The following is a 26,074-nucleotide window of genomic DNA, read 5'->3' on the forward strand; positions in this document are numbered from 1 at the left end:
CCAAAAACCAGAGTTGGCGCCCGAGGTTTGGGTCGGCCGGGCACTCGGCCCCGACCACCGCCCAAATCACAACGCACCGGCCCCTTATGGTTTCTCCGGCAGGTGGTGAGCCCACCGAAGAGCGGCTCCACGTTGTGGCTTCGGGCTGAGCCCGGCCAGGCCCCGTGGGCATAGACCTGGCCACCAGGCGCTCGCATGCGAGCCCCCCCCCCAGGCCTGGCTCCAGGGTGGGGCCCCGGTGACCCCATACCGGGCGGGGTAAACGGACGCCTTGATTTTTTTGTCATAAGGGGTTTTTGAACCCCTTATTTGAACACCAGCACCAGGGAAATAATGCATTATTTCTCTCGGTCCGAGGTCCCCGTTGCCTCCAGCCAACCTTCCCGGCCTGCTTAGTGCCCCAAGGCTCTCTCCTCCTTCTCCATGCGGGCAGCCGCAAACACCCCGTGCGTCACCAAACGCTAACCAATAAACATTTAACACATTTCCCGCTAAAAAAGTAACGCGGGTGGCTACATAGCCCCCCGTGAAAAAGAACTGCTGCCTGCCCCACGCCACTGTCCAGCGTTGTCCCTCCGTGTCTCCGCCGGGCAGGAATGCAGGTCCCGCCGGGCGCACAGCGCTGCTGGTCGGGCCAGGGACAATTGCAGTAGCCCGCCATGGCGGCGCGCTCGGGGTGTCGAGGCGGCCACGCCGGTCCCCTGTCTGCCCGGCCTCGGTCCCAGTATGGCTCCTTTGCTCGCACGTGGCCTTCGCCGACTGTCTTGCGCTCCCCGCGGCTGACCGGCTTCCGTGGGACCTTCGCGCCGGCTTTCGGCTGGCCGCTCTGCGCTGTCCCAGCTCCCTTGTCGGGGACGAACGCCCGTCTTGCGCCCCCCAGCCGTCTCGCCGCGCCTCTCGGCCTCGCTGCTCGGCCATCTCTGCCCGCCGGCGGGGGGGACCCGGCAAAGCCGCTCTGCTTGCCGCTCTCTGGCTCTCGCCTCTGCCGATTCGCCGCGACGCTCGGCTCGTAAAAGTGGCTGCTTCCCACGGCGCAGTGGCTGCCCTGCTTCTTTTGCGGCGTTTGGTCCGCCACGCCGCTCTTTTAGAAAACTCACCGGGGCTTCGCTTCGGGCAGGCTGGCCGCTTTCTCCACGAAACGTAAGCGGCGAAATCGCGTCGTCGGCGGGTTTGCTCGTCTCCCTCACGGAGCCCCGCCCGTCCACAGACGAGGCACGCTGCTGCGCGACGTCCAGCACGTTGTCCCACCTGTTCGGGCGGGGCGACTTTCCTCAGCCCCAGCGCTTTACGCTGCCTGCCGCTCGTACCGTGGGCGACCTGCTCGCCCGTCTTCAGCGGCACCTCGCAGCTCTTCTCCGCCGTCCTCGCCAAAACGCGTCCTTCCTCCCCGGGGCCCCCGTGCTCCACCACTGCTCCTCCGCCTGGACCTCCCCCGGCGTCGCAGGGCAGGCGCTTCTTCCGTCCCGCCGTTTTCCCTTTCTTCCTGCTCGGTGTTCTGTCCCTCACGAATCCAGCCTCTCTCTCTCTCAGCGTTCGGCCCCATCCCACTTCTGACACCATCGACTCGAGGGTAGCCGGTAGCGTCCCGCCATGGAGCTACTAGAAACTGGCTCGGGAGTCACTGTCAGGGTGAAAGGAACGTGCTCTTTCTTTGTTAGACGGGTACATGTCCTTCGGACAGTAGGAGAAATGCAGAACGCTGGAGAACACCCCCAGCCCGGGGTCACTCAAAGCCCCCCAAATACGGCGGTACCACGGTTAAGGCGCTACCCCTGGCCTGGGACCCCCAGAATTCCCCTCTTCAACACTGAGCATAAATAGAAGGAGAGCCAATCGGCACGTAACACACAAAACTATGTACACACATGACATGAACAGGAACATCAAGTGTTTACAGGATGCGGGTATAACCCCTTCAGTGCCGTAACTTACAGTATGTTTATATTGTAATATATTCTATGTTCATATGTTGTACAGTGTACGTCAACACAGCAGACACCCCAGTCGTTTGTTTTCATTCTTGTTTCGGTGCTTTTCATTCACATCCTCCTATGTATGTAGTGCAAACAGTCATTGGGAAAAGTGCAGGAACTGTCCTTTACTGTGTCTATTCATATTGTCCTGTTTATTAATGACTCTGCTGTCCTGTGCTGTTTTGCACACGTGCGCTTTATGTAGTGTGTGTCGGTAGCAGCTGCGAGTTATTCTTTATGTTGCACCAGGGTCCTGGAGGAAGGTAGTTTCATTTCACTGCGTTACTGCGGTGAACTGTACTTGCTGTTTATGGTTGAAATGGCAATATAAAGCCTCTTTGACTTGGAGGAAATACCGCAAAAACACCCAAGTGGTTAAAAAGAGAGGAAAAAACACTCAAACACCTAGAGTCAGAGCTGCTGGACTTGGTGTGCTTCCATCTTTGTTATTATTTTAATTGATTTTTTTTTAAACCCTTTTGTTTCTTTAATATTCTTTCTTCTTACAGCATGCATTTCTTCTTAACACTATTAGTTCACAGCAAAACAAATTGAAATAGAAGAGAAGCTCAGTTTCATTAAGGGTATTTTGTTTTTTTTTTTTTTACTACATAGAACACCATAATCTCAGCTTTCTCTTATTACAGCCATATATACCAGATGGTATCTGGCCACCAAAGGGACTTAAAACTTTGTTTGCTGCTCAATGTATATAATCCTATGACTTTTTCACATATGTAATTTTCAGTCAATTTTAAAATGAATTGAAATAAATGGAAGATATTTCCAGGCCTATAAAGAAATGGACAATATCTATTATAAAATATATGTTGTATGTTTACTTTACTATGATACTAGTAACGGAAAGAGCTGATAGTGTAGCGGTTGGAGCTGCTGCCTTTGGATCCACAAGCTACACGTTTAATCCCCACCTCGGCCTGTCGTAGCTTTGAATGAGCCTACGATGAAACTGTACAAAGATCTTAACTTTCTGGCAATTGATATAGATGAGCAGTTATCATAGGCAAAACACTGATATTAAAAGAGTTCACTATGCAGGCTGCTCTAAAGAGGCAGCTTTTCAGTTTCTTCTAGATGACTTTGTTCAGGAGGTCATTGCACCATTGGAGAGCAGAGAAAAATCCAGAAAGCAGTTTACTGGTGTTCAGTAGTGGTGCTACCTGCTGAAACTGAGGATGCAGAACTTAACAGCTTGACAGCGTTGAGCTAGAACTTTTCTCTGCAGGTAGTCGAGAACAAAATATCTTCTCTTTGGTGCAGATTGTGATGGAAATCCAGCAAAGGGCAGCGAGAAATGGCATCACAGTAGATTAACCACACAGCCACCTTCTGAATTAGCAGCACTTGGACGGACTGCACAGCTTACGACTCCAGCAAAGAGGCAGTTGCATAGCGCATCCTTGAAATGAGGAATGCATGCAGCAGGTGCAGTGCTGACAAAGTGCAGAGTGAGCACGACAGCATATCCACTGGCTCTTGTATAAAAGGAATCAGCGGGAACAAGATACCGCCATTATATTTTGTGTTTGCACAATTCTGTTATCTACGATAACGTCCATGATTACATTGATACGTTTCAAGTCTCAACAATAAAATACTGTTAAAAAAAAAAAATAAAAAAACCTCTCTGGATCCAGAGTCAGTGCAGAACCACAGACCAGTCTCCCTCCTCCCCTTTTTTGTCAAAAACTCTAGGATGAACCACCTGTAATCAGCTATCTGCATTACTCACCCACACTGATCTCTTTGACCGGTATCAGTCTGGATTTGAATTATGAATTAGTGAAATTCACAAAGAGTGAAAACAACATCAGAGCTACAACACTGCATTCCACAATGATGAAGCAGAACAAGTGTTTTCTTTTGTCTTGGTTCCATGTACCAGTGTTACCATGCACATGCCTCACCTATGTCACAGATTTATCTTCTGCATTAAATGTAATTACTGTATATCTGTATTAAATATTTTACATAAAACATTCATCTGAATATTTATAGCTGCTGTGCATGCTATTATTTGGGGTAGGATGAGGACATGGTGCGTTTGTGGAGACAGAAGAAAGACAAATCATGAAAACATGAACATCTTGGACAGAGGCACAGGGTAAAGACTACATGGAGCCACAGCGTCTGGCAGCAATGGGGGGGCCCAGTGGTCCTGAATACGTGACCTCTGCAGTCCATAACAGACAGCATAAATCATTCTCTCACACTGGCATTTATTTCAAGATACTGACCAGTTGCTGAAGAAATTTATTTTCAATACAGATTTCTTCTCAGTTATACTAAAGTCACAGCTCAATACAAAACATACAACAAATAAGCTGTTCAAACTAAAAATGGCATTAGATTTCCCAAAACACCAACGTTAAGCTATAAAAGCATGTAACAAAGGTTTACATTTTGCATAAAAGATGACTCAGTAGAACACGCAAGCTCCAGGAGCAGTTACCACAGTATGACTATAATCCATGTTGAGGTGAGCAGACCTTGTCGACTGTCACTGCTCTGTACTGGATGCCCATGATATGGTGACTTTGTGGAACAGAATATTCAATAAGCGAAACCACGAAAATACTTTCAACAACTAAATTTTTTTTGAGTGACCCCAAGTGTCATATTTACGTATTATTTGTGGAGTACGTAATAGTACAAATTCAATTTTAAGCTAACATTCTTACTACACCAGACATAAAAGGGAGGCAGACTCAGCAATATGATCCCTAAAGTCACTTTCACCTTCTTTTCCTCTTTTGACAAAAAAGAAGAATTAAACGGGCAAATGCATTCACTAGAACTAGCTTTCATTTCACGAAAATGGACAAACTGTACTGAAAAAATTAGCTTGACTCCAGAAGTACTTTTCACTGGTCTACAGTCTCACATATTGAGTTCTAAAATATTAAAGTAATTCAGGGAGAGGTGGTTACACTTTGTCTCTGAAGCGTGTTACCGGCAACACGTTCTATGAAAACCCTTGGTGTGAGCAGGATCAGCCCGTGACACTTGGTACTCGGGTGGTCTGATGATACGGGCCAGTCATGGCATCCCACAATTGTCTGAGTATGCGCAACAGGCTGGAGATCCAGCGGAAGGCTGAAGGAAGAGCTGCAAAACAAAGCACACAAGCAGAAGAGATAATTGCCCTCAAAGTGCTTGTGTAGAGCTGCACAGCAACTGGTTTTAATACGTCATGTAGCCTAAGTCTGCAGCGGACCTGTGCTTTTTCATTAGGAATAATGCAGCTGTCACAAAGGCTCCATTTGCACAGATGGCTAATTTTTACTCCATCACTTCAGGGTGAGTACCTCAGCCAAGGGCACTATGGGAGGAGACTGGATTCCGAGACTGGATTCCAACCCTGGTCCTTTGAGCTCTTTCCGAAATAAAAGGTACCCCGAGCTATTAGCCCAGTTACTTCAATTCTTCTTTTGGGTGCAGGGCCAAGTCAAGGTGCACGTGAAACTTGTGTTATTTGCGTTATGCAGAGAACAAGGGACTGAAGGATATCACTACGCGACTGGGAACGATTAAGGGGTGAGAATCGGCTTCACTCTAATATGGACGGAACAAATGAACCCCAGTAAGCGAAGGGGGAGTACTCGCTAAATCGAGGTAAATTCTTGTACAACAAGTACATTTCTGAGACAGTGATCTCAGTCCTCCCGCCTTCTGTAGCTAGGGTTTAACGTTCTCCTCACCTGGATCGATGCGCAGGAGCAGCAGGAAAAGAAGAAAAGCAGCGAGCAGCATCCTGCCAAAAGGAAGAGACTGCATGCGCGTGCCAGCTATAGTCAAGCCTCGGTAAAGTTGGTGCAGCAAAGCCTTGAGCCTGGAGTCACCATCACCTGGGAGAAAGAGAAGATATCAGCTTGTTGTAACAACACACTATACTTTGATTGAAGTCATCATAGAAAAAATAAAAATATTAAATATTCAGATCACATCAGCTCACAAGTCTTATTTGCATGATTTGAAAAATGTAAGAGAGTAACAATGACACTTCTGGAGAGTTTCTTTAAATACTGGGAAGATCGAATGGTCTTTCAAACCACCAGCATCACACACATTGCTGAACGGTATCAAGCTCACTTTGTACCAATATTTTAAAATCTGCTTCAATAACAGTTCCATGCAGAATTACCAACACCCTTGATGCACGCGTGCACACACACAAGAAAAAAGATCAGACAGAAATAGAGAGAAACAGAAAAACTTTACTGATTCGGAAGGAAGCTGCTGAAGGCTACAGCAACATGCACACAACAAAGTAGTGAAGAAGAACGTTGTACTAAATAAATGCTACATTTAGACAAAAGAGCACAAATGGAAATACACAAGTTGTACTGAAAGCACAGTATCCCTCAGGTAAAAAGCAGTGCAGTGCAATAAAAACAGCTACATGTCATCAGACACAAAAGGAAAAAAAACAGGTTTTTATTCAAATAAAATATTCAAGGACTTGGGATTGTACAGTCGCTAGGGGACCATTTTGGGCTTCCTGCTTTACTAGAGTATACAAATGGGATAAAGTTAGAACACTTTGTCAGCCATGATCATAGGAAAAGGTAAAGAACTGACCGTTGAAGAGAGAAACATCACTTGATGTGTCGAAATGAGGCCTTACATTCAAACAACAATTTTACCCCTCTGCACAATTACAGAAATAATCAGGAATGAGAAAACAACAGTGTTTAACTTAGCAGGAAAAGGACATGAGTATATTTTGTCCACATGCACAAGTAGGGAAATTGTGAGAAAGGCAAAAAGAACTAAAGGCTTACAGCTGGAAAACTGTACTGCCTTACAGTATGCTATTGTGACCCCAGCAAACCGGAGTAAAGCATCACAAAGTCTCTCCGTGCTGAAATGCTGCTTGGAAGGGCCACCACAAGGAAGCCTTTGTTCACAACAAGCAGCAAATTGAAGTGAGTGAAATTTGCCACATGCTACTGGAACTAGGATGGGAACCAGGTGCCACAGTCAGTTGATACCAAAGTTGAATTGTTTTGGCTAACACCATCAACACATTTGGCATCAGGAGCAGGAGAGGAAGACATAGAAAGAAGGTGCGTCATACACAGCGTGAAATATGGACATGGATCAATGATTCTGTGCAGATGTTTTGCTGCTCGTGGCCCTGGGACCCTACTTAAGATCAGTGGAATAATGAACTCCACAAAGTACAGCTGAAAACATCGTGGCTGGAAACCTGGTTTCAGAGTCAGGATCCTGCAACTTTGACACAGGTGGACCTTTGTATCAATGACCCTAAACACAAGTCAAAAATGAAGAAAATGATGGCCGACAGGAGAAAAAATAAATAAATAAATCAACATTTCGCAATAGCCAGAGTCAGACAAGCTCCACAGAAAAGGTGGGCCGAGAACAGTTCGCGCGTGTAGACGCAAGATCACGAAGGATCTGGAAAAATGTTGCGCGAAAGAATGGTCCAAGATGCGACCCAATGCGCTCTCCAGCCTTATTAAAAGTAACAGGGAAAATATTTGTACTGTTATGTGAGACAGAGGACACTACACGACATTCTAGGAACAAGAGATCCAAACATTTACTTACAAAGAAAACACTGCATTGTTCATTTGTGAATATTTCTTCAGCAAGATGTATATTTGAATAAAAGTATGACTCATGCTTGTCTATCTGTGCTATGCATCATCTTTATGAAGGATGTTCATTTTGGAGGCTACTGTACATTGTTGCATAAAAAATTCCTTATATTCAGTCACTTGAAGGATTTCCTTGAGCACATTCCACACACTTTGCATCCTTTTCTTTTCAAGTCCTCAGAAATCCCAACTCGCTTCATGAGTTCATGAAACAAGTATTACTAAATATGTAAGTAAATAAAAGTCAATTTTAAGTTGAATGTGGAAATTAAGTCAACTCAAAGTGTAGTACAAAACTGATGTAAGGTACGTACAGAGTGTTTTCATCAACATTTAAGAATTTAATTAAAAAAACATTTAATTAAAAATACAAAATAAAACAAAAACCAAATTACTACTTTCATTTAGGGAAATGAATGTTAGAATGTTCTTTTACAGGAATGAAGGTTGGAATAAGGAAGCGAATTCTTGTGAGGGCATCAAGGTCAACTGGAAGAAACAAGACACTCACGTGTGCCGGTAGCAGAGGTGGCACTCTGTGCCACGATGGAGCTGCTTGTACAGGAAGGTGCGCATCTCTCCTGGCTCTCCAGCATCTCCAACGCAGCTTGCTTCTGAGCCCCGCTGAGCACCGCACTCCCTACTTGGCCGAGCACAAACTCTCTAGCTTCCACAAGTGGACAGCAAGGCACAAGTATATGTAGTATGTAGAGCTCAGCCACAGCGCCATACCCAGGTAAACTCTTGTTGGCTGGGCACTTCAACCAGTCATTGCTTGCCTCCTGCATGGTGCCAGGTTCTCCTACTTTGCTGTACAGAAGTATGCTGGAGAATCAAACAATCCATTCAAATAAGACACGAGTAAATGACCAAGGACACGAGAAGGATGGAGAGAGAGAAAAAACTCACCACATCTGCAGAACTTTCACTGGAATTTTCTCAGGTGTACCATAGTGCTGAAGAACCCAGGCGAGAACTCTTTGCCACTGGTTGAGCTCGGCCAGCGCCTGAATCCCGACGCTGCACAGAGCAGCTTTTAACTCGAAACATAACAAACTGGTGGAAAGACAGTGAATCACCCAGAATGAAGGACACTTTTCTGGGGTTAATATAATGCCAAAATTACACATATTAGCTGTTGCTGTGACAAAGCGCCGAAAACAGTTCCAGAAAAAGTGCTCCAAGATGTGCGAGAATCAACTCCTAAAGAAGCGAATTTTAAACTCGGACATGAATTGCAAACATGATGGCGATCGAGATCTGACTCAGGGCTGTGATACGCAGCTCTAAAACTATATTCCAGAACTTAGAAACTTGAGTATCGGTTGGTACATAAAGTGCAAGTCACACACACTGCTGAATATTTCATGTGGCACGGCGTGCTGAGCTGTGACAGTATATACCGTACACTGTAAAAAGAAGTGTGAGCCCAAGGAAAATACCACTGATGGTGAAGATGCATTAAAAAAACCTAAATACTCTCTTTCACAGAAAAGTTCGCACCATGAGCTTTACAAAGCTGGTATTTATTGTGCAGCTGCCATTCAAAATGCTACTTGCACCCGAGGTCAATGTGTAAAAACGCACGCTGTTAACTGGGAGCAGAAAAATCCCACAGCAATGAATATTAGAGAAAAAAAGTTACGGTATGAATAACTGAGCTTTATTACATACAATGAGACAGATGCATTTTTGGACAAAGCCAAGCTAGGTCACGTTCCTCACTGCCGACAGCATCGCCATCCAGCTTCCAACAGAGCAACTCGAGAACCCGAGTGATGCTGTGAAACTGAGCTGAACCCAGTAGAACGTGAGAGAAACGAAAAAGGTGGTGAGTGGGGAAAGCGAAAAGAGAGCGCAGGTGAAAAAGCGCTCGTAACCATCCACGACACCACTAAGGAGACAGAGCAGAGAAGGAAGGAGAAGAGAAGAAGCACTTCCTGGAAGAACTGGAAGGAGAAGAGAAGTGGCAAGAGGCCCCATGAAGCTGCAAACACACACAGAAGAAAACATGGAAACACACGGAACGTCTGCACACCGGGAAAAATCAGCATCCGAGACGCATCAGACCACACTCGTAACCAGCAATCCAGATAACAAAACAAAACGTGGGACGGCTGGAAGGTCGAGATTAGAGCTGCCTTCAAAACAAAAGCAAAGGTTGTTGGTTTGAATCCCACCTTCAGCTTAGGAGCCTTGAGCGAGGTACACTGCTCCAGAAAAATTACCACGCTGTATAAATGGGTAAACGACGACAAGCCGCTTTGGAGAAAACTGAAAAGCGTGAGCTAAATAATCCATGTAAAGAAGATGAGGGTTGAAGTCACTGCCATACTTACTGCACAGTACTCACTCCGTACTGTACTTACTCTGTATTCACTACTGTACTTACTGTGTAATACTATACTGTATTCACTGTACTGTACGCTGTACCATACAGTACTGTAGTCACTATACTCTCTATTACTGTACCAACTGGCAACATGCCATGGCATGTAATTTGTATTACTTAACTCAGTAATTACTGCACCTGCTGCTCTCGTCGTGCTCGGCCAAGCTGCAGAGGCTCTCCAGTCCCTTCTCACACGTGTCCATCGACCGCTGAAAGTCTCTACGAACCACGAGTCGCTCGGCTGCGGAGTCCAGAGAAGTGAGAACTTGTGCGAAAACACAACATGCAGGAGGAGGAAAAGGAGGAGGAGGAGTGTTGGGACGCAGCCATCCCAAAACACGCCCGTGTGCCTGGGAAGTGCACGAACAGCTCCTCATTTCGTTGCCACTTAAACTGCTGCTACTGCCGATCACACAGAAACAACACGTCTGAATACATTTCGACTTCGAGCTGCAAGGCAGAGCGAAGGGCTGAGCTGCATGTACAGCACTGCTGTTTCCGCCGCCATCTTGTCTAGGGCCCTTGGCGATGACGACACCCTCTCCGGGACTTTGTCCGGTGACGTCATCACACCGCGACTCCTGGTAGCGTCACGCCGCTGAGCGGATTTCTTCTTCGTTTCTTTCGGATTGCGGAACGAAAAAGTCTTATAGATGAGTTATGGTGTACATACATTTTCATTAACGAACTGAATTAAAGCAGTGGTCATAAAAGACTAAAGTGTAACCTGTAAAAACAATTGGGACCACTTATTTTATTCATCCAAATCCAACCGTTCACCACCCGTTTTTACATACTAAATATACGTTACATTAATTTTATGCATGCACGCACACACACACACACACACACACACACGCATGTGGTATACTTGTCCTTACATATTAACACCATCCAGGTTCAGTTTAGATAAGTCGCATGTACCTCAGTCAAAACAGACAAGTTTTGTTTGTGGCTCCTTGAACATCTTCACCTTCCTGCCCTTCGTCCTCAGCAGGTTCTTTTAAGATCGGCAAATGGTCTCAGTCTCCAGGCAATCTCCAGCAACGAGGAGTGCTGGAGACAGAACGCACTCAAGGAGTTTGATGTGCAGAGGCCTGTGTGGGGACGGGGAGAGACACGCACACACACAGTACAGATACTTTGGTATCTTGTGCCACACAGCGGGAGGATGAACAGACGATGGGTGGTCTCACATATGATGCTTAGGGTTTTGCGGGTCCACCTATACAGTTCATGTCCTGTATGGAGGGGAGAGGGGGCCACCGACGATCCTTCCTGCAACGTTCACCATCTGTTGTAGGGACTCGCGATCAGAGGCGTTGCAGTTCCCGCACCAGGCAGCGATGCACACTTGGTCAGTTCCCTCTCTACGGAGCCTGGTCTTCTTCAGTCGCTGCAGGAAGCGGAGGCGCTGCTGGGCTCTGTTGGCGAGAGCTGACGTGCGCGCTCCCAGGACCTCGGAGCTGCTTGCTCTCTCCACAGGGGTGGCGGCGGCAGCGCGAGCCACTTTCAGTTTCCATACTTCAGGGTAGTAGTCTGACATAATGAGATAATCTGCTCCGCTGCACACGAAACATTCAGCTTTGTTTCGGACATGCTCTCTTAGATTTCTTAGCCCTTACATGGCCTTCGTGAATCTTTTATTTCTCTTTTCAGAGCCTTTGGTGTAACTTTTGTTTCCTTTGGAAAGTGTCATCAAATGCTGTCAATTCAGCCCTGTAGTTCCATTAGCCTCTTGTGTATGGTGAAAAATCCTGTTTTTCATTTGGCCATCCAATTCGTATTGCTCGTTTCAGACTGTTTAATGTTACTATACTTCAGAGCCACATAACGTTGTTCCGTTATTATTCAAACTATATTCTCTGTCTTTTCCCAACTTGACTTTTGATTGTAAGAGTTTTGAGTAGCTGAAAGTACAGTATATCGGACAAGGTTGGTCGAAATCAGGTCAAAATATTCTTGCCATCTTTTCTGTATGTAAAATCCACTGATGTGGTCTTAACTTGTTGAAATAGAAACTTTCCCTATGCCAAGTGATGCCAGAATAGCAAAACACAAACAAGTAAAAGAAAAGTTACAGTTTCTGACCAGTGGTGCAGGTTATTTGCCAACTTAAGGATGAGTGGAAGATTGTTTTTTGTAAAGGTTATCTAGGAAGAAAGATAGCATGAACCACTGCAGCTGTCTATAATTTTTATTTAACATGTAAACATTATGTATTCCCAACTTGCCATCTCAGGTGACAAGACAGATTGTCATACTATACGAGTAACAGGACAATCTTCAGTTTCATCTAAGAAGAGCGTTTGGAAGATGTGATTGTAGAAGCAGGGATGGTATTTGCAAGCCCTTTCACAGTCTGGACTGAAGTTGACTTCCAAGATCTGTGGTCTCATGACCCTTTCACCTGCAGGACAAGATAGTAACAAATAATGAAATTGTAAACTCACGTGCAAGTGAGGATCCAGAATATTAAAATGGTTACAATTTTAATTTTTAAATTCAGAAACTGAAATAAAACATATTTTACAAACTAAAAATTAAAGCATTATGCATATAATTAAATACGCTGGCTCCTCAACTTACAAACAGACTGAAAGTGTCTAATTTGATTTATTCATAAATCCAGTCAGTCAACAATCAATAAAAACTCACTAATACTGACATTACACAACTTATTTATAGATGAGGTTCTATGAAAACCTCAGATAAAGATACAATTAATTAAAAAACAGCTCGTAATACCATTTCATTTTCATCAACTGCTGCTCGTATACAAGGTGTTCCAGAGCCTAGCCTAGCCTAGAAACACAGGGTGAGAGGTAGGGGACACTAATGGGACAAGAACTACTCACAGGACTTTTATTTTGCCTTCAGTTTGAAAGAAGTGAAACTGTATCTGTTAGCTCCTGACCTATTTTGGTTTACTTCAATTTAATCCCTAGATGGGTTCTGTAAGTTTCATATAGATAATAAAATTACCTATATTAAAACAACATTTTAAGTTGGAAACCACAATGAAATGAAAACTAGTGTGACAGAAAATAGTGAAAAAGGCTCAGAAACAGCTTTATTTTATCAGACTGCTCAGAAAGGCTGGAGTGAGCCTTCGTCCCCTCACACAAGTCTACAGAGGTCTCATAGAGAGCATCCTCACTACTGCTTTCACTGTCTGGTATGGCAACACCACCCAGGCAGAGAGGAAGGCCCTCCAGAGAGTGGTGAACACAGCAGAGAGGATCATTGGGACTGATCTTCCATCTATGGATAACATTTATACACAACGCTGTAAGAAAAAAGCCCAGAAAATCATTGGCGATATACATCACCCAGCTCACCTTTTCTTCAGGTACAAAAAGTCAGTTTACAATCTGAGGCACAGCAGAGCGGACAATATAATCACACACAAAATACAGTTTTATAACAGCTTTTTCCCTGCCACAGTGAGACTCATGGCATAAATTACATAAGGACTGATTTAAGATTCCAGCTACCTCATATAAAGTGCAATATTTAACCTCCACGGGGGTAATAATAATATGTGCAATAATAACGTGCAATAACCACTGGAGGATTAACACTATTATTAACATTAACCATTAACCTGTTAATATTATTAACAACAGTATTATTGTAGTCTTTACTGTGTAAAGGATATTTTACGGTGTATTTTGCGTGTATTGTGCATTTTATTTTTGCCCCCCCCCCCTTTTTTCTTAAAGTATTTGTTTCCTAATAATTTCCTCCTTTTTTAGTATTTTTCTATTTAATATTTTAGTATTTTAGTCTTTTGAAACACTAAGGGAAACTTGGGAACAGGACATTTGACCATTAATGGCCATCTATACGTGCTAAAGTCTTCCCTGGCTGCACCTCCCTCAGCATCCAAGAACAAAACTTCAAATTTACTCATGAAAGAAACATGGACTTACATACTCCGTGTTCTAAATAGAACAATGTCAATTAGCTGGCTCCCAGGTGTCTCACCTTGGTTCCCAGACGTCCATTTGAGCATGACGTCAATTGCATAGATGGCCCTAGATGAAGGATAGTCACAGATTCCATAGGGAGCAGGACGAGAGGAGGCTGCCTTGAAAAGCTCATCAAATGACTTCAAAATTTCCTCCTGCCAAACACATTGAGACAGATGTGATCATTTCAAGGCAAGACTGACAATTATTGATAGCAACAAGCACCTTGATGAACCCTGCTTTTTACTGTTAAGCATTTATTAGTTTAATAGTTTTTTTTTTTTTAAATTTTTTCTCATATTTCATGCTCATTTATATAGCTTGACTACCAAATTTATTGACCATTAAAACAGCCTGAAGAAATCATGTCACTGAATGTATTTTACCTCTCCTTCTTTCACAGTCATCACACACATACAATACTTAAAAACATAATTTCATCTATAAGCTAGACCAAAACTTTTCCATAAAATTTCAGAAGTAATTTGACATTTAAAAATAAAGCCAGAGCTTCTTGGGTATCTGCACTGACAGCATTAACATAATCCCACAGAGATGGTTATGTATAAAAGCCCTCACACACATCCGCTGAAGAAGGTAACTTCTCTACCTGGATCTCATTCCAGGGATGTCGTGGATATTGCTTCTCAAACATTGGAATGAACTGATCATAGTGAACCTGCATGAAATCAGAAAAATGCTTTGAGACGGAACATTTGCTGTAAAAAGACAAGTGTTTCTACTGTGGGACTTCAGTGATTCTTCAGGGCACGAAGTTATTTCTAGCTTCATCCCAAAAGCAACTGAAATGTGAAAACTGGTGACATCTTAATAGTTCTACTTTCATTTTGAAAGTCAATTCACTTCATTTAAAACAAAAAAAAAAAAAAACCACAACACACACACGGTTCTGTTATATGCCAGTTCTGTTAATATTTTTCAAGCAAGTAGCACATCTGCGTACGTTGATAACTGAGTATGAGGCTCAGGTATCATTTAGCTCCAATAGCTATTGGCTTCAGAGAGAGTAGCCTTTACATTCTGGGCTTTCCATTTCACTAATCTAACCATCTGAAATGTACAACGGTACACACTGAAAAGTATTACGGTGTTCCCCCCAACCACCCATTACTGCATGGCAAGTGTACTGTGGTAGGCAGGAACGAACACAGAACAAAGTGATCTGCAAAAATTTTTGAATAATATTGTGAAAAAACAATAGTAACTACAAACGGTGGGTGTTTAAATCAAGGTATTACAACTAAGATTTTACTGAATACACTCCATGCACCTGTTTTAGCTGGACTCCTTCTGCATAGTTCATGACTGTAAAATGTTTCTCGTAGTCATCAAAGTGGTCAAGAGAGAAGGGTCTGGGGAAAAGGAGGGGAAAAAATGTTTTGAACACCTAAAAACAACAGTAAAACAAGACAGAGTGCTATGAAATAATCGTTGACAATTGCTGGAAAAAAACATCTTCAATAGCAGTGACAAGGGGATAGGAAGGACTACGAGGCTTCCAAGCTTTGCCAAATTACAGAATACACACCTTTTCCCATTGTAAACAATCAAAACACTCCAGACAACTTCATGTAAACAATGGTCTGTCATCTTTCTGAGATGTATGTATTTTTGCCCACAAATTTTATATAAAACTATCCCCATCTTACATTTATTTATCAGATGTTTTTTTTCTCTAAAGTGACAGTTATTTACCCATTTATACAGCTGGGAAATTGTGCTGAAGCAATTTGGGGGAAAGTACCTTACTCAGGGGTACAACAGCTGGAAGTAAGACTCAAACCTATGACCTTTAGGTCCAAAGGCAGAAGTTCTAATCAATATGCTATGAACCAACCAACCAATGTCTATAGCCGCTAGGGTTGCGTTGAGCTGGAGCCTATCCCAGCAATGCAGGGCTCAGGGGATACACCCAGGATGGGATGCCAAGCAGGGCTTTAACCCCAGACTTGCCACACAGTGGGCACTGGCCAACCTGCTGCACGACCAGGCCCCCCACCCACTATGCTACCAGCTTTCCTATTATCTTAAAACATAATTTTTACTGTGCGATATAAATCCTGTTCATTTGTAAAGTAGCAAAGTATCCCTCTACCACTTCACTGTAATGCTGCACAGTGTTATTCAAAGTGAAAATGGAAATGAGAACAATATTACATCTTATTTTAAAATTCCAAAACTTGTAATCAGTTATTTTCAAGCCATTTTGTTTTACAGTAGTGAGAAAGTACACCACATGAAAAGTTTTTTTTTTTTTTTTTTTTTTAAATTTTTAAAATACATTTTGGACAATGATATTTCATTATTTCAACAATACTGATAAAGTGATCAAAACTGAAGAAACAGCACTAAAAAATTACAATTTAGCACTTTTTCCCCAATTCAAAAACGGCCAAAGGCTGTTCTGTGGTAAGATATCACTATAATATTTACATTCCATAACACTCCAGCTTTCAATTTTACATTCACATTTATTCACTTAGCAGATGCTTTTCTCCAAAGCGACTTACAATGGATACTACTTAGTGTTATCAGCCCACACACCTTATTCACCAAGGTGACTTACACTGCTAGATACACTACTTACAATGGGTGACTCATCCATACATCAGTGGAACATTCTCTGTACCTCACACTCTATGGGGAACCTGAACTGCATGTCTTTGGACTGTGGGAGGAAACCAGAGCATCCAGAGGAAACCCACACACGGGGAGAACATGCAAACTCTACACAGGCTGAGTGGGGATCGAACCCAAATCCTCTCACACCACCCATATGCTGTGAGACTGTACCGCAATTAACAGTGTACGAAAAATTGTATTTATTTATTTATTGAAATCAGTAGGCTGATTCTCTGTGGAAAAACTGGAGGTCAAGTGTTAGGGACCAGTGCCCTGGAGTCCAGTTCAACTCACAGCAACCACTCATTTATATTCACTCATGTACGTGGGAATGCTGGTAGTGTAGTGGTTACAGCTGCTGCTTTTGGTCCCAAAGGTTGCAGAGTCAATCCCCCCCCTCCAGCTGTAGAAGCCTTGAGCAAGGTACCTACTGAGTTGCTCCAGTAACATTACTCAGCTGTACAAATGGGTAAATAATTATAAGCCGAATTGGAGAAAAAGCATCAGCTAAATAAATAAATGTAGGTGATACTTTTATCCAGTGCAAAAGGTGGCTACAATGTTAACCTAAAGAGCAACTCATATCTTCCGTAGCTTGGAATTTCTGCCTTTGACTTTTTTTTTTTTTTTTTTTTAAATTCAAGTCCAAGTTTATGCAACTGTCATTTGTAACCCTGAAATCATGCCAATTTATTCTCTAAAAAAGTTTTGAGTATAGCATTATGTAAAAATGAGGGAATTAAAATGAGAGAAAATAAAAATGTGCAATCTCAACAAACTTTTATTCAATGCAGAGTACTGACTGACTTATTCAATAAATACATGCAACCTTCTTCATTGTGTTATTAGTCACCAACACTCAGGGACACCCAGACATGAGCTGTTAATGCAGAGGAGAAAATATATTTTAAAAAAATAAATTTAATAATAAATCTATGACAATATGTAACTCAAATGCTCATAACAAGAGGATGCAGCACACTTAGAACTCTTATAAAAGAGTTCATACAGAATACATGCAGAAGTTCCAGTAGTGAAGTAAGAGTAACTGTAACTTTTGCATGTATTTATTTAGCAGATGCTTTTCTCCAAACTTACTTCCAATGAACTCTATGTAGTGTTATCAGCCCACACACCTTATTCACCACGGTGACTTACACTACTAGATACACTACTTACAATGAGTCACTCATCAGTGGAACTCTCTCTCTCTCTCTCTGTGTGTGTGTGTCACTCACAGACTATGGGGGAACCTGAACAGCATGCCTTTGGACTGTGGGAGGAAACCAACCCAAAGAACATACAAAGTCCACACAGACCAAGCGGGGATCAAACCCACGTCCTCTCGCACCACCCAGACACTGCGAGCCAGTTTTAAACTGCAGTGCTAGTGCAGTTTAGTGTAACAGATACCTGTTTGCAAAACGCAGCCAGAAGACGTTGTAGACATAAAGATGTAGAGGTTGGACTGAGCGCAGCAGAACCATATAGCGGACATCAAACTTCACTTGACCAACCTCCTCCCTGCAAAACAGAACTGGATCCTCCAGGTACTTGCACACTACCTGGACACAAAAAGGGGAAAGATTAGGGTCATTTTAGGCCAGTGGAAAGCTGATAGTTTCCTAGAAACAACATACATTTGTGCCTTACGTTACAAACATTTCCCACTTTATTTTTAATTGCTTTTTTCCCCACCATTTAACTTTGTAACATTTCTATGATGCCCAGCAAAAATAAGCTGTGGTTCCACTATCTCGCACTGACTGGCAGCATAATGCACTCATTGGGTGAAGAGCAGTGCAGCATTATGGGCCTTTATCAGGTATATCAGACTTTTATTTGAAATACCCAGCAAACAGAGGTGTGCATCATGCTTTTTGACAATGTAAGAAAAAGTTTTGACCTTAAATGCCTACTGTGTGTCTTACCTGTGACTTAACATCACAACAAGCCACTAGGAAATGACCCATTCATTACACAAACATTTCAGGTTGTGATCAAAACAACATAATAGACAAATACCTCTATATATTTGCCTGGTAGTTTCTGTAAAGATTTAAGTTATAGCTATAATATAAATATAGTGAATGAAATTTCGTTATGAGTTTCTGTTCTGAGTTTCGCTGATATCTAATGGCAGGACTCCGCATTCTGCAGAGAAATTGCAAAAAAAAAAAAAAAAGAAATCAACTAGGAAACGTTTGTATCTTCAGAAATTCCTAACTCTGATATTGGTAACAAGTGCATGAACCAAAACAGTTGGCAGCACAGTGGTTAGAGGTGCTGGACCCAAAGGACGCAGGTTCAAATCTCACTACCAGCAGTAGCACTTCCCCAAAATCGCCAATGAAAAATGACCCAGCTGTATAAATGGGGAAATAACTGTAAGTACCTTAATACCATAAGTCACTTTGGAGAAAAGCCAAATGAATACAGTAAATGCAAAGGCTGCAAGAGACTGGTAATCCATCCAGTGTGTCTTGCCTCACATGTGCGGTTTCCAGTACAGCAAACACAGGCACCTGTATTGTATGAGCTGGTTATGAAAACAGAACGCAGAAATAAAGGTCTCACAGCAAATTTTCTATTCATTACCGTGGCATCTAGAGTTTAAGAGAACCTGTAAGCTGAGGTACAACTGTACATTCCAGTTGAAAGGGGGCACTGAACTCTTGGGCCATGTTCCAGACAGCTTTCTGCCTCTGCTGTTCCTGCCCAAATCTGGATGGCCCATTATAATTGTCCAAAAATAAGCAGAACATAGATTATCACCTGATGTTGTACTATACCATTCAACTAAAAAGTTTGCCCAACGGCGAAGTTAAGTATCAAAACATTTTAAAGGAGCGTTCACTAACTAGGCTGCAGACCACAGACAGCATTCTTTACATACACTACACAAACTAGTTTATGATATGACATGTACCAGATCTATTACGTACTGTAATTGTACACGGTGGTGAGAAAGTACATGTCATTGCTGGATCACTGGTGTACATCCTACTTTTCACTAAACAGTTGCTGGTAACAGAAGGTGCAGGGGTGTTGCTGACCAACAAATGACCTAGTATTTACCTTTGGTCCGCTTTCTCTCTGCCTGATGATGTAGTTTAGGTTATCGGTGATATGGGTGTCCAGCCCACGAGCCAGATTCCACGGCTTGCAGATCCAGCGATTGTCAAGCCCTCTAAGGACAAAACACTCCAAGTGAGTTAGCATCTGCACATCAGCACGCAGTCAGGCAACAAGAATGTGAGGGTCTTGTTTTTGGTTGTAGCAGTTTTAGCAGTCAGACTTTAACTTTGTTAGTTCTGGCTAACGAACATAACACATTTCATTCTTTTATAAATAACAGATGGAATGAATATACTTCGTTCTGTTAGTAATGGCTGATGCACTAACTTCTCCTGGTTCTGCTGGTAGTAGCTGATAAACTGAGGTAATTCAGTCTGCAGGTTAAAAGTCTTGGGCAGCCAGTCTGGCTCCTGGTTCCCTCTCCGTGACACAGCTGCCAGGCAGTCCTTTGACGTGACTATCGTCTCACAGGGAAACTGGTTCAGGAGAACATTGGGCCTCTCCTCACTCAATTGCCTGTGGGATAAATCGTGCAATTCACAAGCTTCTCAGCCCATCTGAGTAGGTGCACTTTGTTTTGCCATAACTATAATTCTTTTGAAACCACAGAACTCACCTGTAGTTCCGAATGTGGGAAAATAGCCAAAGGATGTCAGCTTCCTCCATGTTGTCAGTGAATTGGAACTGGGGATGACTCAGGTTGTCCTTTACTTGTGTCATCTCTGTGTACACCCTAATATAAATAGCGAGAACTGTATTCAAACAGTTTTTAAATACAATGTTTTGCGTAAGACACAAACTTTTGTTTTCATTTATGATTAAGTTTTGGGTGAAAGTTGCTTGGGGTTTGACCCATCTATTTTTGTTACATAATTTATTACTGTGAAAAAAGTTGGAGAGACACACAGAAAAGGGTAACTCCTAATGGAAAGAGGTAACAGGTTAAAAGAAAAAAACAACAGACAAAGCATAATCAACATATGTACGTACATACATACAGCAAGGCATATGGGAAACAACAAACTCAAAGCAAACTCACTTAAACACTTTGCTCTTCGGGAAACCATGAGGCTGGATATGGATGGGAAGTGTTTCTTTGTTCTCCTTTAAGATGCACTGATGGGAAAAAGGAAAAAGGTTGGCATGTCACGACCACTCCGCAGAAACAAAATTCACTTACGTGTAGTAACTGGTCCTGTCTGAACACCAAAAACAAGCTCAACTGTACATTTAGTGGTACTGAACAGCATAATAAAGCATGATTACACAATTACAATTTGCATTACTAAGTTACAACTTTTTACCAGTAAAATTATTGCAGAGGTAAAAAGTCAGATCTGTTAAATTCCTACTGTGACACTGAGATTTATATTATAAATGTTTTTAGCCATAATGTATGAGCATTATTTATAAAACAAATATGGTTTAGCCAATGCAGATTTCTATAAATACCTATAACTCATTTATTAGAGAGCTAGAAAAGGAGAACAATTCAGACTGAATCAAATAAAGCTGAGAAACAGGTCACTTCACCAAACAATTGGAGGGTATCATCTCTGCATTATATACCAAGTCACCAAGTACCGGTAGTGCTATGCTGCATTTCATCTCCATGTCAATTCAAAGGAATTTGGGATTTCTAGACACGATTTTGGAACTGAAACAGCACTACGTCATCATATCAGACACATTGTAACCTTTAGACGGCAGCTAAAACTGAACCCCAGCTTCTCTAGGTAAAAATGTTTGGACCTGTTCTGGATGTCCATATTTGACATTCTGTGCACCACTGCAGGTACCACAGGTACAGCCTCACCATTAATGCCATATAACCATTAAAACTCTTTGGTATTCCTCCTGAAGGGATATCTGTGAACAGCCACTATGACCTAACTGCCTTTGCACCTTTACTGGCTCAACCCTGCCCTGCCCCCCCCTTTTTTTTTTTTTTTTTTTTTTTTTAAACAGTGTAGGAAATTACCCCCCCTCCACTGATATCTACTTTCTCTGTACCAGTGAAAGTATGGGTTTCACCCCCTGTAAAACCTCAAAAAAGGGAAACAAAGTCAAATTAGAACATTGGTTCTCAACTGGGGGGGCGAAAATTGTTTCCAATAAAAAAAGCACAGAGACAGGTCATCATTTGGGTACTCAGTGTATTTTACTGCTTTTCAATTATAATGTGCATAAAAATTTAAAAAAAAAATGTAAAAATCTCTTCATTATTTAAAAAATATTTAAAAATATTTAAAAAATGCATTCCTTCTCCCTCTGCATTTTCTTTCTGAGTTGGAGAGGCGGAGCTTAAGTCCGTCTTATGTATAGCTGGCAGTGTAGACACGAGTCAGAACGTCAGAGATACCAATCAAACTAATCCATGGTGATAAGTTGGTATGGATAAATTCATCACACGTGCTAAAAGGAGTTGTGGCGATGGTCCGTCGTCAGCACCTCCAGCTAAAAAGTCTATAGCTCTTGCTCTCTGCCTTTGTTTTGGTTGACTGATGACTCAATATCCTCAGTTGTCTGACGCCGCCGTTAAATTGCTGCTTCCATTCACCTCAACTTATTCATGCGAGGCTGGGTTTTCAAAATTGACTGCGTCGAAAACAAAATACCAAAATCGCCTGTAGGAGGATGACCTCAGGCTTGCACTGTCCAACACTGAACCGCGCATTGTGCTTCTTTGTAAAAAGAAGCAAGTGCAGGTTTCCCACTAATTTATAATGGCATGGCTAGCGAAACACACCCTACGTCCCAGTTTACATATCACATTACATTACACGTAATGTTACAAATTAGTTCTATATTGTTCAAAAACATTTTTGATAAATTAAGGGCGTGTTCCACTATTGTCCTTTATATAGTTTTAAAAGAAAAAAATATAAAAGTTAAAAAGGTAAAAAGTACAAAAAAAAAAAAAAAAAAAAAAAAAATCTATCTAGTCACTGGGGTGTGTGTGTGTGTGTGTGTGTGTGTGTGTGTGCCACATAATAGGAGAGGTTTGGGGGGCGGGGGGGCTTTAGTTCCAAAAGGTTGAGAACCACTGAATTAGAAACTTCACTGTCTACCTGACATTGACAAATGACAATATGTAAACGGTCAGGCTACATGCATAATTATTGTTATGCAACCTAAATCTAGGTCAGAGCGCACATGTTGTGAGCCGTATGTGTCCATACCTCATAATAGAGGTCAGCGGGCTCAGGAGTGAAACTGTTCACATCTTGAAGATCATTTGGTTCCCATGGCAGCAAGCGACATTTCCTAATCAGAGGGTCGCTCTCACTGTAAGCATAGTCCCGTGTTACCTCATCTGCGGACAAAAACAGTCAGCACTTACTGAGTCAAAATAAGCAGAGAATTACTTTGGCCATACTCTTTTGCACTAGGTATACAACCCTGTGAAGACCACATTGAATAGGAGCTCATGAAGATTTTCAGATAATTTTCAAGGAGTCTTAATGTTAATGTTGATTCATGTTAATAGACTCATCCTATCCATGTTGCATCCTGCCTCATGTCCAGTGTTTCTAAGATAAAGGATCACCAAGACCCTGCATTGCATGAGTCATTCATTAAAATAGGACAATTAGAAGTCTTCAAATAATTTTAGTTTCTTCTTTGTTCAGCTCTGTTAAGGCTTTATAGATGGTGAAGTTGTGGTTGAACTTATAAACTACAACAGTTCTAAACAAACTTCCAGTTCCAAGTGCATTTTTAAATGGCGATACAAGTGATCCAGACATTTCTCTGTCATAAACACAGAAGCTGAAGAACTGTCATTTTACTGTATAATAGAAATTAGTGCTAGAGCTGCACTTTGTTCATGAATAAGATTTATAGTAGACTGTTTTGATTGAACTTAACGTAAACAAGACAGACGTACTGTACAAAGTGTAGAAAAACTACTGTGTTGGGAGCGCGCGACAAAGACAGTACCTCCTGCACCTAGGTCCTGCAGAGGCCACAGTATAGAGTATGCAATCTGGTGTGGGGCAAAGAAGAAGGGGGCCATACAGCAAGTGGGTTGGCTGGAGTGCTGGATCTGGGAGCCAAACTCATCCATGATGTACCACACTGGAACTTTTTCTTCTGCTGACTGCAAGGGAAGGGGTTGCATCAGACCTTCACAAAGCAACCTCACTGTATAGTCCAGTGAGAACTTTTCTCAGAAGCAAAAATCTTAAGCACCAATATGCATTTATTTATTTTGACATTTATCAATTTAATTTAGCTGATCCTTTTCTGCAGGGTGACACGCAGATTTAAGTTACTTACAATGATTTACCAATTTACACTGAAGGAGACATTTTACTGGAGAAATTCAGTGTAGGTGCCTTGCTCGAGGGTACCGAAATAGGATATGGGAACCAGGGTCCTTTGCATGCAAAATGGGACTTCATACTTAAGTCACATTACTCTAACACTAGTATTAACCATTATATCTGCACATTATCTTAAGGACCTTAGACAATATTTTAGGATCAGTTCATCTGCTTTATCTGAACATCGGTAATCCCGAAGGACTGATCCCCTCCTGTACTCCATGTTCACTTGATTGGTACTACAAACGCGCACAACCAAATTACTTGGTTGCGGATGACAACGGCGGTAGGTCTGATCAAAAACAAGGCTACTTACAGGGGGAAAAGTTCAAAAGTTGGTGAGGTGGAGAACTGTAAATAATTCGGCTCTCAACATCTAGAAAACTAAGGCGGTAGTTACTAGAGGGAAGATTAGAACCAACAAACACTGTCTTATTCAAATAAGTGGTAAAAAAGTAAAAAGGGTCTGTAGTTAAGTTCCTCCATATTCCTATCATTGAAGACTCAGGGTCTGATTGTGCTACTGAACGAACAACTACATGAAATGACACAATACAAAGTTGATGAGCTCAGAAATAAGTTGACACCCATAATTCTCAGATTGTTTCACAGTGAGCAGCTGATAAAGTAGTGGTTAGAGGAATTTCCTTCAGATGTGAAGATTGTCGGTTCAAATCTCTATGCAGTGTAGCGCTAGGCCAATTTCTGTTACACCTGAACACAAGTAAACCACATTATCCTCTGTTGTGTCAAGTGAAATTACAACAAGCAAATATGAGACAGGGTAGGCGCATTCTTACTCCTTGAGACAGGTGGTACGTCTGGTTGTACTTCCACTGCTGGGTGAGTACCTCCTCCACCACCTGCGGGTCAGGGACCTCGCCATGAAAATCCAAGGCCATGAGGGCAGCCATGCGGGACAGCAGACCTGGCATCATCTCCAGTTGCTGCCGTGCATTCTCCACACAGTATGTCCAGGCATGGTCCACCAAGAACACACTAGGAGGGAAGATGAGAATGACATGTGCAAAAAAAAAAAAAAGCAAAGTTGGGCTTTCAAACCTAGTAGAACTGTGTCGCCGCGCGCGCACACTCACCTGATGCAGTCGGACGCCTGCAGGCCACTTTCCCGAGTCACAACTACTTTGCAAGTGACCTGAGCCGCCGAGTTCACTGCGATCCCTCCAGTTTCCTCCTCATCGTCACGAGGATCCTCTTCCTGCACGCGCGCGACACCGAACACGTCCCCTGCGTCGAATACCTGCGCCGCGGCGCGCGCGCGTCTGTCAGTCCACTCTCACTGTTTACATTTATATTACGACTAGTGTCGAAGATCTCCCGAATGTGGCACATATGCATTTTTAAGCTCTTCAACGCAAATCTAATGACAAAGAGAACTACTACACTCGTACTATTTTTACCTGCGTTGAAGTTGTACCGAGACACGTTTCCACATGTCATGTCATGATGATAATGATGATGAGTCTCATACTTGTTGTTGGAGTAAAAAAATACAATGAGCTTGAGTTGAAGTGGAAATATCTACGTAGACATTTTTTTTTTTTTAGATTTTTAAAGGAGTCCCTTTAACTTAAACATACCGTAATAGAATGTATATAATATATTATTATATGTCATGTGTGGCCGAAAGAATGATGATGATGATGATGATGATGATGGTACAGCCCAGCCCAGCCGAGCCGTACGAACCGCCGGTTCTGACGAACACTTTTCCTAAAGCGACACACGCATAACACAGACACACCTCGTTGGCAAGTTTGTAATACAGGCTCCTCCAGTACAACGGCGGTATTCTCGACGACTTCAGCGCTGCTTCGTGTAGCTTAACAAACAGCCGATATTCCTCACCATCTTCTCCACGACCGCTCCGCGACTCCATGTTTCCGCGGCGCGGCGCGCGCGTCTCTCTGTCTTCCCCTCCCCCTCCGCCAAGTGGACTCTTCCTGGGAGCGGCTCTTAAAGGGGCCGCGCCGCTGCGCTGCAATTCGGGAACAGAACCCTTTCAGCCCCGTCTGAG

The 26,074-nt window shown here is 42.6% G+C and overlaps 2 protein-coding genes across 4 annotated transcripts; both read right to left on the reverse strand.

Annotated features, from left to right (window-relative positions):
* Positions 1–4,193: 4,193 nt before the first annotated feature.
* Positions 4,194–10,862, reverse strand: pex26 (peroxisomal biogenesis factor 26). 3 transcript variants are annotated; one of them, XM_018748074.2, is made up of 5 exons: positions 10,152–10,862; positions 8,531–8,641; positions 8,133–8,446; positions 5,696–5,842; positions 4,194–5,102 (listed from the first exon to the last, which is right to left on the reverse strand). In XM_018748074.2, the coding sequence occupies exons 1-5, from the start codon at positions 10,388–10,390 to the stop codon at positions 4,987–4,989; spliced, it is 927 nt and encodes a 308-aa protein (XP_018603590.2). In that variant the 5' UTR covers positions 10,391–10,862; the 3' UTR covers positions 4,194–4,986. The 3 variants fall into 3 exon arrangements, with proteins under 3 accessions (XP_018603590.2, XP_018603589.2, XP_018603588.2); XM_018748073.2 differs by having other exon boundaries at positions 8,133–8,431; positions 8,531–8,677; XM_018748072.2 differs by having other exon boundaries at positions 8,531–8,677.
* Positions 10,863–12,199: 1,337 nt separating this feature from the next.
* Positions 12,200–25,971, reverse strand: ttll12 (tubulin tyrosine ligase-like family, member 12). Its single transcript, XM_018748118.1, has 14 exons — positions 25,802–25,971; positions 25,134–25,297; positions 24,837–25,035; positions 23,651–23,810; positions 22,891–23,024; positions 20,748–20,824; positions 20,325–20,441; positions 20,036–20,224; positions 19,709–19,820; positions 18,044–18,195; positions 15,279–15,360; positions 14,598–14,666; positions 14,004–14,142; positions 12,200–12,423 (listed from the first exon to the last, which is right to left on the reverse strand). Exons 1-14 carry the CDS (start codon positions 25,934–25,936, stop codon positions 12,272–12,274), a joined length of 1,881 nt encoding a protein of 626 aa, XP_018603634.1. The 5' UTR covers positions 25,937–25,971; the 3' UTR covers positions 12,200–12,271.
* Positions 25,972–26,074: the final 103 nt, after the last annotated feature.

This window comes from Scleropages formosus, chromosome 5 (assembly GCF_900964775.1).
Source record: "Scleropages formosus chromosome 5, fSclFor1.1, whole genome shotgun sequence".
NCBI lineage: Eukaryota > Metazoa > Chordata > Actinopteri > Osteoglossiformes > Osteoglossidae > Scleropages > Scleropages formosus.

What these genes read in the sequence shown, in the direction of transcription:
- pex26 (XM_018748072.2), bottom strand. Translation starts at nt 10,390, where the DNA reads ATGAGGAGCTGTTCGTGCACTTCCCAGGCACACGGGCGTGTTTTGGGA. An exon ending in GAGCACGACGAGAGCAGCAG is followed by an intron (nt 8,678 to 10,151) that starts GTGCAGTAATTA and finishes TCTTTCCACCAG; the next exon opens with TTTGTTATGTTTCGAGTTAA. An exon ending in CACCTCTGCTACCGGCACAC is followed by an intron (nt 5,843 to 8,132) that starts GTGAGTGTCTTG and finishes TCTTTCTCCCAG; the next exon opens with GTGATGGTGACTCCAGGCTC.
- ttll12 (XM_018748118.1), bottom strand. Translation starts at nt 25,936, where the DNA reads ATGGAGTCGCGGAGCGGTCGTGGAGAAGATGGTGAGGAATATCGGCTG. An exon ending in AGAGAGAAAGCGGACCAAAG is followed by an intron (nt 18,196 to 19,708) that starts GTAAATACTAGG and finishes TTTTGTGTCCAG; the next exon opens with GTAGTGTGCAAGTACCTGGA. An exon ending in ATCCCTGGAATGAGATCCAG is followed by an intron (nt 14,143 to 14,597) that starts GTAGAGAAGTTA and finishes TGTGTTTGGCAG; the next exon opens with GAGGAAATTTTGAAGTCATT.